At 37.5% G+C, this 15,841-nt stretch overlaps 1 protein-coding gene across 4 annotated transcripts in view; it reads right to left on the bottom strand.

Annotated features, from left to right (window-relative positions):
* JAK2 (Janus kinase 2) overlaps positions 1-15,841 on the bottom strand; it is a 137,593-nt gene that overhangs the window by 25,763 nt on the left and 95,989 nt on the right. For all 4 annotated transcript variants that reach the window (XM_066257197.1, XM_066257196.1, XM_066257198.1 and 1 more), the window contains 4 exons: positions 15,239-15,366; positions 4,825-4,959; positions 3,117-3,204; positions 763-890 (listed from right to left, as the gene is read on the bottom strand). In XM_066257197.1, coding sequence (XP_066113294.1) covers positions 763-890; positions 3,117-3,204; positions 4,825-4,959; positions 15,239-15,366 — 479 coding nt within the window. The remainder of the gene's footprint in view (positions 1-762; positions 891-3,116; positions 3,205-4,824; positions 4,960-15,238; positions 15,367-15,841) is intronic.

Raw genomic sequence — 15,841 nt, 5'->3', positions numbered from 1 at the left:
TCCACACACCTCAAAAATTCAATAAAATTTAAAAAAATTAATCCACAAATATATGAGCACTTAATGTCTTAGGCCCCAAAATGGACTTAAAAAGAAAAATAAATAAATAGTATTAATTAGTAACCATTAATTTGGAGGTATGCTTTGAGATAATAAAAGGAAATTTTATGGCAACACTGTGCTTCCTGTATTACATTTTAAGTGACACAATAATCTATACCCATAAAACAAATACATTAAAATACTCAATAACTTTTCACTTTTTAAAGTTGAGATTTTAAGTAGTATCAATTTCTAGGTGGTAGACAGAAATACTACTCCTGTTCAACAGCAGAATATAGGTGCACATGAGGGGTCTGATCACTGGCTGGCCCTCTGGTTTTCTGCTTCTCTAGCAATATTAGACATAATTTCTAATTGCACACAAACACCACAAGGTATATTCTAATGGGTTTTCTGCTATCCATAGTTAGAACAACATGTTTCTGCATAATTTTTGGTTAAATTATCTAAACCCCAGTGAAACAAACATAGAGTGTTCATCAGTTCTAAGAAATTGGTATGTTGACAAAACTATTTCTTTTTAAGGTGATTTTACAAAAATGAATATATGCCTAAAATAATACCTTTCAAAAACTAACAAAGATTATTTTAAATGACTCTGCATCCATTTACAGATCTATTTCTCGTTCCCAGGTCAATATCCTTTCTACACTGCTTCATAAAACAAATTTCTGATAAAAGAATAAACTAATTACTTACTAGAAAATGCATGGCCCATGCCAACTGCTTAGCCACTTCAAGTTTCCATAATATATTTATAGAATTTTTATTCTTTTTCAAATATGTATCTAGTGATCCAAATTTCACAAACTCTTGAACTAGAATATCTGCATTAAAATATAATAATAAGGCTCAAGTACACATACAATAAAAATATATATATATATAATTTAAAACTTTTATAAATACATTTACAGTTATATGTGGGTACTATAGGAAAAGAGATTAAAATACATATAATTCACTAATTTAAAGAACCTAATAGCTGTATACTATTTGGGGGGCTGGTTTATTCACAACAGCAGATAGAAATTTAAACAATTTTATATACAATATTCTATGTAATTATGTCTTACATATAGTAATATATAACAATATATATTATGTATTGTTATATAGTATATGTGCATAAATATAACATAAAATTATATATAACATATATATACATTTTATACACACACACACATATAAAATATTTCAGCACACCTCTATGTATCATTACTGAATTATGGCTACATTTTTTAAAACAAATGAAAATTTCTCACATAGTTAATTTTTCTTCCATGAAACTATTTAGACATTCAAAACTTATTGAAATTCTTCCACACACAAAAATCAATACTGATGTCTATTCTATTGGAGGCATAAAGGATAACTTCAATTTGAACTGCGTTCATTTATTTAAGCTAGGCTGTAAAAAATTAGTGTTGTGCATTGCTTTATCTTTAAAATGATTTAAAAACTTTTTTATTCATTAATTCTAGAGAGAGAGGGGAGGGGGGAATATCAATCTGTTCTTGTATATACCCTGAGTGGGGATTGAATCAGCAACCTTTGCACTTTGGGAGGACACTTAAACCAACAGAGCCATCCAGCCTGGGCTAAAACTATTCTTAAAAATACTATTCAAATATGTTTTGCTTGAAAAACAAGAATTTGCTCTTAAAAAAGTGCTGACTGCCTTTAAAACATAATAAAAACTCCCAACCCTGTTAGTATTGACCAAGTTCCTGAAAGCCAAGACTGTTTCTACATAAAAGTATGTTATTTAATAAAGTAATTAACTGGTTTTAGGGTTTATTACATTCATCTATTCTGATGTTATGTTAAATCAGCCATAATCTACAGGATTTGGCAAAAGTAGGTTTATAATTGTTTGTAGGGAAAATATAATAATAAATAATAATACAAAAATAAACTGTGGCCCTGGCTGGTTGGCTCAGCGGTAGAGCGTCGGCCTAGTGTGCGGAGGACCCGGGTTCGATTCCCGGCCAGGGCACACAGGAGAAGCGCCCATTTGCTTCTCCACCCCTCCGCCGCGCTTTCCTCTCTGTCTCTCTCTTCCCCTCCCGCAGCCAAGGCTCCATTGGAGCAAAGATGGCCCGGGCGCTGGGGATGGCTCTGTGGCCTCTACCTCAGGCGCTAGAGTAGCTCTGGTCGCAACATGGCGACGCCCCGGAGGGGCAGAGCATCGCCCCCTGGTGGGCAGAGCGTCGCCCCATAGTGGGCGTGCCGGATGGATCCCGGTCGGGCGCATGCGGGAGTCTGTCTGACTGTCTCTCCCTGTTTCCAGCTTCAGAAAAATGGAAAAAAAAAAACAAAAAAAAAACAAAAAAAACTGTGCTTGAGTACTCCCAACTGTAAACCTTTTTGCCCTATCCTGTATATTGTTATGGTAAAAGATTAGTAAAATTGTTTACTATAATACCCTTTTGACTTTTTTTTTTTTGACAGAGACAGAGAGAGAGTCAGAAAGAGAGACAGGGACAGACAGACAGGAAGGGAGAGAAATGAGAAGCATCAATTCTTTGTTGCAGCTCCTTAGTTGTTCACTGATTGCGTTCCTTGACCGGGGGCTACAGCAGAGCGAGTGACCCCTTGCTCAAGCCAGCAACCTTTGGGCTCAAGCCAGCATCCATGATGTCATGTCTATGATCCCACACTCAAGCCAGTGATCCTATGCTCAAGCTGGTGAGCCCATGCTCAAGCCGATGAGTCCACACTCAAGCCGACGACCTTGGGGTTTCAAACCTGGGTCCTCCACGTTGCAGTCTGACGCTCTATCCACTGTGCCACTGCCTGGTCAGGCTGTTTTAACATAAGCCATCTTAACTATTTTCTGCATTTTAATTTCATTCACTGGTTTCCTTTTATAGAAGACCTAACTGAACAGTTCTACAATGTTTTTGGTTTCAACAATATTTAATTCCTATTAAATTACTGTTTATACTGATACCTAACTATGATCCTGAAATTGAATTTTCTATATAAACAAAAATGAAGATATTGAGAGAGGTATAACATTAACATAAAGAAGCCAGAGATGTACTTACTCTCCTCTCCACAGACACATACTCCATAATTTAAAACCAGATGCTTGTGAGAAAGTTGGCTCATCATGCTTGCTGCTTCAAAGAAAGACTAAGGAAAAGAAAAACATACAAAAAATGCAAAAGAATTACTATTTATGCCCATAAGTATTCACAATTTAGAAAGATATTCTTTTTGTCCTATTCTCAGCAGAACTATATATAAGGCTACAATGTCCTTTGTCCCCTTCTATGGTCTTGCAATGCTATCAATCTTAATGCTAAAGCTCATTCTGAGGAAACCCCTCAATAACGCTGGAATTAGAAGATAGCAACGAGAGAGAGTAATAATGATACAGGGAAGCATGAATGATGGAAAGTAAACAAGCTTAGACCCATGGCACCTAGAGTAGAAGACAGAGGTACAGAGGTAGACACCAGAGATAGTAAAATAGGACACTTAAAGTAAATGGAGAGAACCTTCAAATAACATGTCCTAAGGAATTAAGAATGATCTCTGCACAGAAAATATCACAACTATGTTGGGAGATTAGTACAGTATTAACATCATTCTAACTCACTAAACACTGATTAGAACTTCTGGGCCCTGGCCGGTTGGCTCAGCGGTAGAGTGTCGGCCTAGCGTGCGGAGGACCCGGGTTCGATTCCCGGCCAGGGCACATAGGAGAAGCGCCCATTTGCTTCTCCACCCCTCCGCCGCGCCTTCCTCTCTGTCTCTCTCTTCCCCTCCCGCAGCCAGGGCTCCATTGGAGCGGGGATGGCCCGGGCGCTGGGGATGGCTCTGTGGCCTCTGCCCCAGGCGCTAGAGTGGCTCTGGTCGCAACATGGCGACACCCAGGAGGGTCGCAACATGGCGACACCCAGGATGGGCAGAGCATCGCCCCCTGGTGGACAGAGCGTCGCCCCTGGTGGGCGTGCCGGGTGGATCCCGGTCGGGCGCATGCGGGAGTCTATCTGACTATCTCTCCCTGTTTCTAGCTTCAGAAAAATGCAAAAAAAAAAAAAAAAAAAAAAAAAAAAGAACTTCTGGCTATGGTTGTTGAGGATCACATTCATCAACACTGGTATTCTGGAATAGAACAACTCTTCAACTTATGTTTCTCATCATCTTTCACTAACATCCTTTAAGACATTTTCAGTATCACAAATGTTTGGTGATGACTTGTTATACTAAGGATTCTGGCAAATGGTAGTTGGGTTTCTGTGGGCCAGTATCTCTGGAATCCATATTTTACCTACAATGTTCCTTAGTACAAACTCTTTATTTTTTTTTCAAGTAGATGAAATTGTGGAGGAAATCTGGGGAACCAAGTTTGTAAACCATTGCCTTATGCAGAGACATAATGACACCCATAACACAATGCGAAAATTAGTTTGAAAATGTTACAAAATATATTCCATTACTTTTTCATTTTCTTTCTTTTTTTCTTTTTGAGAGAGACGGAGACAGAGAGACAGGGACAGACAGACAGGGAGAGAGATAAGATGCATCAATTCACAGATGCAGCACCTTAGTTGTTCATTGATTGTTTTCTCATATGTGCCTTCACGGTGGGGAGGGGGCTAGACCTCCAGCCAAACCAGTGACCCCTTGCTCAAGCCAGCAATTAAGCCAATTTTTAGAAACTGTAAGCATGAATGTATTATGTGCATATGAGCCCACATCTTTAAATATCATACACTACATGAACTATACAAAGAACATACACACCTCTGAATAGTTTCTATGTGCCTTATCCAGAACTTTTAAAAGGACTTCTGTTTCATGCAGTTGACCATAGTCTCCCACTTCTCTTCTTACGCCTTTAAAAATTTTTGTAAAAGTGCCTTGGCCGAGGCTTTCATTCTTTAAAAGTAAGAAAGGAAAGAAAAGAATGAGTAAAAGATGGATAAAGATGTGGGAATAAGGAAATATGTTCAATGACAAAGTTAAAAAATTCATAAGCAGGAGTGACATCACGGAAATGGCGCCGTGAGCAGCGCGTCCGACAGCTCTCCCCTAAATCACAACAAATTTATCAACTAAAAACAGAAAAATTTATCCTCGGAGCATTCCAGAGTTCCACACAAACTGATAGCAAAAGGACTGTTATCACTTGAATCTGAGAGAGGAGGGTGTGGAGGAATCTACCACAGGGACGTTCTTTCAAACCGCAAGGAAGTGCGCCTGTGGTGAGTCAGCCCATATACTTGGGAACCGCGAGCAGCCGGGAGCGGCCGACGCGAGCCGCGAGCCCCCGCGAGCCACCGCCGGGAGCCGCTGCCGCGAGCGGCCGCCACAAGCCGCCAGCGTGAGCCACCGCGAGCAGCCGCGCGCGCCCGGTCCGGTTGAGCACCGCTGACGTTCCCAGCGGCCCGCACACTGCGAGTGGGGGTCGCCGGCCACCGGTGCCCGGAGCGCCCCATTCGCGCGCGTGCCTTGGGCATTCCACGCGCCCAGGGCACCCTGCTGGCCCGTACACCCAGGGGGCTCCATTATCCTGCGCCTGGTGCGGTCCAGCCACCAGCGGCGGGGCGAGCGGGAGAGGCTTGGGAGATTCTCTCCGTGGGCGGGGCACCTCACCCAGCCATTCAAGCTAACAATCAAGCGTTGGGGGAGGGGCGCGCGCAGGCAGCCTAAAATACCTTCAGAAGCACAGCTGCGACCCAATCACTGAAATTAGCTTAACCCATGAAATCTGCGCACCCTCGGTTCTAATTGATAAGATCTCTCTCAATTCAGCGTTCCAAGACAAGAGGCGTGATATTTTTTAGTGCCTCTCGCTAAAGGGGCGGGGGCAACTTCTGATTAATAGAGCCTCCATATTTAGGGATAAACGCTAACAAGAAGGACTTGGCAGATAATAAGGTCTATACTACACTACTCGTAAGCAGAGACTAGTGCCTCTTCTTCCCTGCAAAAACAGGCTACAAAGTGTGGAAAGCCTGGGTTGAGAGGTCCAACTAAATGATAGGCGCTGAACAGTCACCTTGACAACAATTGACTCCCACCCCCGCCTGATTACACTGGAGGCCCTGACTGTCAGAGCCTTTCCCAAAGCCTTGCACTGAGTGGGGGATAGAGTGGGGATTTCCCAGCTCTTTGAGCCTCTTACTCCCCAGGCAGAAGCAGTTGCAGCCTTATAGCTGGAACACCAGGCTGCTAATTCAGAAAGGGGGGACTAGGAGAGAGAATCCAGGAAAGCAAACTCTCTCATCGTTGGACCCTGCAAACGCCAACAAGCCTTTACTTCCAGCAAGACTAAAGCCAATTATATGACATTGCCATAGAATCCCATCAACTGCAAATCCCTACCTAAGAGTGACACAGGGGCAGAGCCTGGGGTACAGAGTCACCGACCAGGAAGAGGGAGAGAAAAGAAAAAGGAAGAAGTTAACCTCTCAAAATCAAGAAAAACCCAGACTTTACAACTTGATCCACTATTTTTTGTTGTTGTTGTTGTTGTTGTTGTTGTTGTTGTTTGTTTCTTCTATCTTTTTGCCTTTATTTCCTCCACCTCGGTCCTTCTATTCTCTGCCCATCTTATGCTTCCCCTTTCTTGAACTACACTACCCATGAGTGTTGCATTTTATTTTTCTTCTTCATCCTCACCCTCCTTTAAGGTTATACTCCAAAACACTTAACTCTCACTCTCTCCTCTTTTTTTTTCTCTTGCTTTATTGTTTTTTTCTCTTCCTATTTTATTTCTTCCTTCGTTTTTCTCTTTTTCTTATTTTTTCCTTTCTATTCGTTTTTTCTTTTCTCATTTTACTTTCCTCCCATATAATCCTCAATCACGAACAAATTAGTTAATTTGGGACTCAAGGCTTTTTTTTGGCTTTATTTCTCTTTTTTGCTTTTGTTTTTATTTTTTTTTCTTGTTTGTTTATTTTTGTGGCATTTTGGGTCCTCCCAACCCAAGGTCTCCATTGTATTTAGTCTTCGCTCCACTTAATACAACAGATTTTTACTTATTATTTTTATTTTTTCTTCTTTATTATTCTTTTTTGGTCCTTTTTTCTGGTTCCCTCTTATCCCTCTCATTATATCTCTTAGTTGACCATCACATACAAGCAAATCATCTTATGCTTGTCTAAGATTTTCTTCCTTTTTTTTTTTTTTTTTTGCATTTAGTAGGTCCCTACTCCCTTTTTTTTGCCCCTTGAACTCTTCACCCCAAATCAGGCCCTCCATTATAGGCACGATATTTCCCTGAGGAGGGGAGAGGAGGGAAAGAGAAGAGAGAAAAAAAGGGGGAAATAATAAATTATTACTGTTTTTTTTTGTGGGGTGTTTTACCTTTTTTTTTTTTTTTTTTACTTTTTACTCTTTATTAATTCTAATTAGTGCTATCAATAAGACCACCCTCAGATGCCGATAAGAAAGAGGAAATCGAATATTATGGATACAAAAGAAAGAGAGGTAACACAAATAGATGTGGAAAAATCTATGGAGAAAAGACTTAACATATTGGAAGCCTTGGAGCTAAATGACAGAGAATTTAAAATAGAAATCTTAAAAATACTCAGAGATATACAAGAAAACACAGAAAGGCAATATAGGGAGATCAGAAAACAACTCAATGAACACAAAGAATATATTACCAAGGAAATTGAAACTATAAAAACAAATCAAACAGAAATGAAAAACTCAATTCACGAGCTGAAAAACGAGGTAACAAGCTTAGCTAACAGAACAGCCCAGATTGAAGATAGGATTAGTGAAATAGAAGACAAACAACTTGAGGCACAACAGAGAGAAGAAGAAAGAGACTCAAAAATAATAAAAAACGAGAAAGCCCTACAGGAATTGTCTGACTCCATCAGAAAGAATAACATAAGAATAATAGGTATATCAGAGAAAGAAGAGAAAGAAAATGGAATGGAGAATATAATCAAACAAATAATAGACGAGAACTTCCCAAGCCTGGGGAAGGAACTAAAGCCTCAAATTCAAGAAGCAAACAGAACACCAAGTTTTCTTAACCCCAACAAACCCACTCCAAGGCACATCATAATAAAGATGACACAAACCAATGACAAAGAAAAAATTCTCAAGGCAGCCAGGGAAAAGAAGAGTACAACACATAAAGGAAGGCCTATTAGATTATCATCAGATTTCTCAGCAGAAACTCTACAAGCTAGAAGAGAGTGGACCCCAATATTTAAAGCCCTGAAAGAGAGGAACTTTCAGCCAAGAATACTATACCCATCAAAGCTATCCTTCAAGTATGAAGGAGATATAAAAACATTCACAAATACAGAAAAGATGAGAGAATTTATCAACAGAAAGCCCCCACTCCAGGAAATACTAAAGGGGGTTTTCCAACCAGATTCAAAGAACAAAAGAAAACAACACCACAAGTAACAGCTCCACCAAGAACACAATAAAACCAAACTTAAACTGTGACAACAAAGGAAAAAAAGGGGGGAGAGGATGGAGATTAACAGTAGCAAAGGACGATGAAGTGCAGAAATACTTATAAGATAGGGTACTACAATGAATATGGTAGGTACCCTTTTCATTACTTAATGGTAACCACCCTTGAAAAAACCACCACAAAAACACTTGACTTAAAAAAGGTAGCAACAGAGGAAAGAAGTATGGAACACAAACAAACAAAAACAAATGATAGAAAAACAAAAGAGAAGAATCAAACTAGATACAAAACTAACAGAAAGCAATTTATAAAATGGCAGTAGGGAACCCACAAGTGTCAATAATTACACTAAATGTAAATGGATTAAACTTACCAATAAAAAGACACAGAGTAGCAGAATGGATTAAAAAAGAAAATCCAACTATATGCTGCCTACAAGAAACACATCTAAGCAACAAGGATAAAAACAAATTCAAAGTGAAAGGCTGGAAAACAATACTCCAAGCAAACAACACCCAAAAAAAAGCAGGCGTAGCAATACTCATATCTAATAATGCTGACTACAAGACAGAAAAAGTACTCAGAGACAAAAATGGTCATTTCATAATGATTAAGGGGACACTGAATCAAGAAGACATAACAATCCTTAATATATATGCACCAAACCAAGGAGCACCAAAATATATAAGACAGCTACTTATTGACCTTAAAACAAAAACTAACAAAAATACAATCATACTTGGAGACCTCAATACACCGCTGACGGCTCTAGATCGGTCATCCAAACAGAGAATCAATAAAGATATAGTGGCCTTAAACGAAATACTAGAACACCTGGATATGATAGACATCTACAGGACACTTCATCCCAAAGCGACAGAGTATACATTTTTCTCTAGTGTACATGGAACATTCTCAAGAATTGACCATATGTTGGGCCACAAAGCCAATATCAGCAAATTTAGAAAAATTGAAATTGTACCAAGCATATTTTCTGATCATAAAGCCTTGAAACTAGAATTCAACTTCAAAAAAGAGGGGGAAAAACCCACAAAAATGTGGAAACTAAACAACATACTTCTAAAAAATGAATGGGTCAAAGAAGAAATAAGCGCAGAAATCAAAAGATATATACAGACAAATGAAAATGAAAATACGACATATCAGAATCTCTGGGATGCAGCAAAAGCAGTAATAAGAGGAAAGTTCATATCACTTCATGCCTATATGAACAAACAAGAGAGAGCCGAAGTAAACCACTTAACTTCACACCTTAAGGAACTAGAAAAAGAAGAACAAAGACAACCCAAAACCAGCCGAAGAAAGGAGATAATAAAAATCAGAGCAGAAATAAATGAAATAGAGAACAGAAAAACTATAGAAAAAATCAATAAAACAAGGAGCTGGTTCTTTGAAAAGATCAACAAAATTGACAAACCCTTGGCAAGACTCACCAAGGAAAAAAGACACAGGACTCAAATAAATAAAATCCAAAATGAAAGAGGAGAGATCACCACAGACATCATAGATATACAAAGAATTATTGTAGAATACTATGAAAAATTATATGCCACCAAATACAACAATCTAGAAGAAATGGATAAATTCCTAGAACAATACAACCTTCCTAGACTGAGTCATGAAGAAGCAGAAAGCCTAAACAGACCAATCAGCAGGGAGGAAATAGAAAAAACTATTAAAAATCTCCCCCAAAATAAAAGTCCAGGCCCAGACGGTTATACTAGTGAATTCTATCAAACATTCAAAGAAGACTTGGTTCCTATTCTACTCAAAGTCTTCCAAAAAATTGAAGAAGAAGCAATACTTCCAAACACATTTTATGAGGCCAACATAACCCTCATACCAAAACCTGGCAAGGATGGCACAAAGAAAGAAAACTACAGACCAATATCTCTAATGAATACAGATGCTAAAATACTAAACAAAATACTGGCAAACCGAATACAACAACATATTAAAAAAATAATACATCATGATCAAGTGGGATTCATCCCAGAATCTCAAGGACATACGCAAAACGGTTAACGTAATACACCATATCAACAAAACAAAGAACAAAAACCACATGATCTTATCAATAGATGCAGAAAAGGCTTTTGATAAAATACAACACAATTTTATGTTTAAGACTCTCAACAAAATGGGTATAGAAGGAAAATATCTCAACATGATAAAGGCCATATATGATAAACCATCAGCCAACATCCTATTAAACGGCATAAAACTGAGGACTTTCTACCTTAAATCAGGAACAAGACAGGGTTGTCCACTCTCTCCACTCTTATTCAACGTGGTGCTAGAAGTTCTGGCCAGAGCAATCAGACAAGACAAAGGAATAAAAGGCATCCATATCGGAAAAGAAGAAGTAAAGCTATCACTTTTTGCTGATGATATGATCCTATACATCGAAAACCCGAAGGACTCCACAAAAAGATTATTAGAAACAATAAACCAATACAGTAAGGTCGCAGGATACAAAATTAACATACAAAAGTCCATAGCCTTTCTATATGCCAACAATGAAATATTAGAAAACGAACTCAAAAAAATAATCCCCTTCACGATTGCAACAAAAAAAATAAAATACCTAGGAATAAACATAACAAAGAACGTAAAGGACCTATATAATGAAAATTACAAAGCATTGTTAAGGGAAATCGAAAAAGATACAATGAGATGGAAAAATATTCCTTGTTCTTGGATAGGAAGAATAAATATAATCAAAATGGCCATATTACCCAAAGCAATATACAAATTTAATGCAATTCCCATCAAAATCCCTATGAGATTTTTTAAAGAAATGGAACAAAAAATCATCAGATTTATATGGAACTATAAAAAAACCCGAATAGCCAAAACAATCCTAAGGAAAAAGAATGAAGCTGGGGGCATTACAATACCTGACTTTAAACTATATTATAGGGCCACGATAATCAAAACAGCATGGTATTGGCAAAAAAATAGACACTCAGACCAATGGAACAGAATAGAAAGCCCAGAAATAAAACCACATATATATGGTCAAATAATCTTTGATAAAGGGGCCAACAACACACAATGGAGAAAAGAAAGCCTCTTCAACAAATGGTGTTGGGAAAACTGGAAAGCCACATGCAAAAGAATGAAACTCGACTACAGCCTGTCCCCGTGTACTAAAATTAATTCAAAATGGATCAAAGACCTAAATATAAGACCTGAAACAATAAAGTACATAGAAGAAGACATAGGTACTAAAATCATGGACCTGGGTTTTAAAGAACATTTTATGAACTTGACTCCAATGGCAAGAGAAGTGAAGGCAAAGATAAATGAATGGGACTACATCAGAATTAAAAGTTTTTGCTCAGCAAGAGAAACTGATAACAAAATAAACAGACAGCCAACTATATGGGAACTGATATTTTCAAACGACAGCTCAGATAAGGGCCTAATATCCAAAATTTACAAAGAACTCATAAAACTCAACAACAAACAAACAAGCAATCCAATAAAAAAATGGGAAGAGGACATGAACAGACACTTCTCCCAGGAAGAGATACAAATGGCCAACAGATATATGAAAAGATGCTCAGCTTCATTAGTTATTAGAGAAATGCAAATCAAAACTACAATGAGATACCACCTCACTCCTGTTAGATTAGCTATTATCAACAAGACGGGTAATAGCAAATGTTGGAGAGGCTGTGGAGAAAAAGGAACCCTCATTCACTGTTGGTGGGACTGTAAAGTAGTACAACCATTATGGAGGAAAGTATGGTGGTTCCTCAAAAAACTGCAAATAGAACTACCTTATGACCCAGCAATCCCTCTACTGGGTATATACCCCAAAACCTCAGAAACATTGATACGTGAAGACACATGTAGCCCCATGTTCATTGCAGCACTGTTCACAGTGGCCAAGACATGGAAACAACCAAAAAGCCCTTCAATAGAAGACTGGATAAAGAAGATGTGGCACATATACACTATGGAATACTACTCAGCCATAAGAAATGATGACATCAGATCATGTACAGCAAAATGGTGGGATCTTGATAACATTATAAGGAGTGAAATAAGTAAATCAGAAAAAAACAAGAACTACATGATTCTATACATTGGTGGAACATAAAAATGAGACTAAGAGACATGGACAAGAGTGTGGTGGTTACCAAGGGTGGGGGGGGAGGGAGGACATGGGAGGGAGGGAGGGAGAGAGTTAGGGGGAGGGGGAGGGGCACAGAAAACTAGATGGAGGGTGACGGAGGACAATCTGACTTTGGGCGAGGGGTTTGCAACATAATTTGATGACAAAATAACCTAGACATGTTTTCTTTGAATATATGTACCCTGATTTATTAATGTCATCCCATTACCATTAATAAAGATTTATTAAAAAAAAAATTCATAAGCAAATATTTCCCTTACAAACTAAACCCAGATTTAAGACTCCAAATTAATCATATTCTGCCTCCTTATATAGTAATAGAAGACAAGAAAACAAAGATTAGTGAATAAAATGTATTTTGGTTCCACCTAGTTCTTAAACCCCCTGAATTAGCTATAATTATCACTTATTTGCAGTGTCAATGTTTACTTACATTTATTTACGTGTGAATTTTTTTTTGTTTGTCTTTCCTAATATTGCAGTAGAAAGGCAATACAGTATGGTCTGCAGAGGCAGCATTTCTGACTTGTTCCTTACTACCTAATGCAAATGCAGCACTCAGTGTGACCTTGTAAAGGCAATTTAATTTCTCTGTGCTGCATTTGACCTGTTTTCCTCATCAAAGGAATAGGAATAATACCTATTTTTCCAGATTGTTATGAACAATAAATGAATAAAAACATAAAAGCACTTAGTATAGTCCATTACACACAGTTCATAATCAATTATTAGCTACTACTACTATTAATGGTATTTCCTGCATACCCTTACAGAGTAATTATTGAAACCCAGAACTCTGAAACAGGGGTGCTTGTGTTCAAGTCGAAATGCTAATATTATTATTTTTATAATGTTAGGTTACCTGGAGGGTCTTTGCTTTCCATTATTCACACGAGAATTCATGTCTTTACAATTCCTGATAATGTTATTTACTGTCCCTTTACGGAACCCAGACAGCAGTTGATCCTTCTCATTTTGCTCTCCATGTCCTTTAATCTCTCTTTCATAATTTACATTTCTTTCTCCCTATCTGCTATATCTGAATAATTTTCAGGTCTATCTTCCAATTCACTAATTCCCTCTCTTCAACTATAAGTAATCTGATTTTTAATCTGTTTCTTTCGTTTTAATATCGAGTATATCTTTCATTTCTATATTTTCTCTAAATCTTTTTGGTCTTTTTAAATAATGTCTTGTTTTTTTCCTCATGTCTTCAACTCCTTTTATATCTTTAAAAATATGTATATATTTTATAATCTCTTTCTAAAAAGTTTGTTATATGAAGTACTTTTGATGTTTGTTGGTCTGCTGACTCTTGCTTACTCATAGATTATTTCACTTTATATTTTAAATTTTTCAGTTAAAAGCCCAGGTTTGAAGTCGTTTCATCCGTAGAGTCCTGAGTGACCTAGCTTAATTGTATATTCTTCCAAAAAGATTTTGTTTCTGCTTCTGCCAAGCACCACAGAGTATTACTAGGGCAATATCACTTTTTATTTTAATTTATTAGCTTAGGATTTCTCAGATCATGCAGGTGGTATAAAGAAAACCAAACTCAAAAGCTTATGATTACAAATTCTCAGGAGAGACTTTTATTCATAAGAACCCAACTAAAAATAAAACAGACAATACTCTTCTTTGCCTTTCGCGAGTGGATAAATGTTTCACAATTCACATATTGTTTAATTGAGAATTATTTACTTGAAGTTCCTGGCTTTATTGGGAGATAGCCTCACTTTCAATTCCGGGTCCTATGTAGGCCTTAAGACTTGGCCCTGCTTTTAGATCTTAATTCCCTTGATTAGTGAGACTAATCTCAACCCCCAATACCATTCTGTAGCCAAACATCAGCTCTTATGTACTTCTTTATTTTCAGTTTCTTCTTCATTTTTAATTCCTTGAATTTTCCTTACTTTCCCCACAACTTGAGAATTAAGATATAGATCTTTTGTAGAAGATTTTTAAGTTTTTACTTAAGATTTAAAAATAAAAATTTTAAATCCTGCAAAGAGAATACAATTCCTTTTTTTTTTTTTTTTCATTTTTCCGAAGCTGGAAACGGGGGAGGCAGTCAGACAGACTCCCGCATGCGCCAGACCGGGATCCACCTGGCATGCCCACCAGGGGGCAATGCTCTGCCCCTCTGGGGCGTCGCTCTGTTGCATCCAGAGCCATTCTAGTGCCTGAGGCAGAGGCCACCGAGCCATCCTCAGTGCCCGGGCCATCTTTGCTCCAATGGAGCCTCAGCTGCAGGAGGGGAAGAGAGAGACAGAGAGGGAGGGGGAGGGGTGGAGAAGCAGATGGGCGCTTCTCCTGTGTGCCCTGGCCGGGAACTGAACCCAGACTCCCACATGCCAGGCCGATGCTCTACCGCTGAGCCAACCGGCCAGGGCCCAATTCCCTTCTTTAAATCATTAATTTTACTAAATTCTAACTCGTTTGGTATAACATTTCCACAAGAAATAAAAATAAACCAATAAAATTTTAACAATATTGATTATAATAAAAATAGTTCCAAATGTCACCTGAATATAAGTGGGAAACAGTTGTTATTTTAAAAAGACAAGAAAGAAAATAATCAGCATCTGATGACTTACAAATATCAAGTCTTCATTTCTAATTTTGTGAAACACCATTTGGTTCACATTATTATGCCTCTGTAATGTTGGTGAGGTTGGTACATCAGAAATGCCATTGGTTCTGAAAACTAGAAGGTTTGATTTATCTGTAAAAGAAAAAAACAAATAAGAAACATATACAGTCAAAACACACTGAAAAGGGGTAAAATAAAATGTGTTCTAAATATAAGAAATGCTTAACAACTTCTTACTATTTATTTTTTTCACAAAAAATTACTCTAGAAATTTACTCACTGAATTTTAATATATTCTAACCAGTTCTTTCAAATATTTAAAATTATAATCACTTCCTTAGCCAATATAATTTTCCAGGAATTATAACAATTTTTAATAATACTATTATTTCAAAAGATTTCCAACCTTACTATTTTCATTTTAGAAGTATAAAAATTACAATTCTGAAAGAGCATGAAAATTTTTACTTAGAACAACATATAAGAATTTGGTAGTGAGGTCTTTCTTTCATTTCAGCAAATAAGTAACTGGTTTATATCAAACAATTATTATTTTTAAATACCACTTTAAAAATTCAGAACTTCACATCATTTCTAGATAATCCGA

This window comes from Saccopteryx bilineata, chromosome 2 (genome assembly GCF_036850765.1).
Source record: "Saccopteryx bilineata isolate mSacBil1 chromosome 2, mSacBil1_pri_phased_curated, whole genome shotgun sequence".
Taxonomy (NCBI): domain Eukaryota; kingdom Metazoa; phylum Chordata; class Mammalia; order Chiroptera; family Emballonuridae; genus Saccopteryx; species Saccopteryx bilineata.
This window is presented reverse-complemented; position numbering and strand designations above follow the sequence as displayed.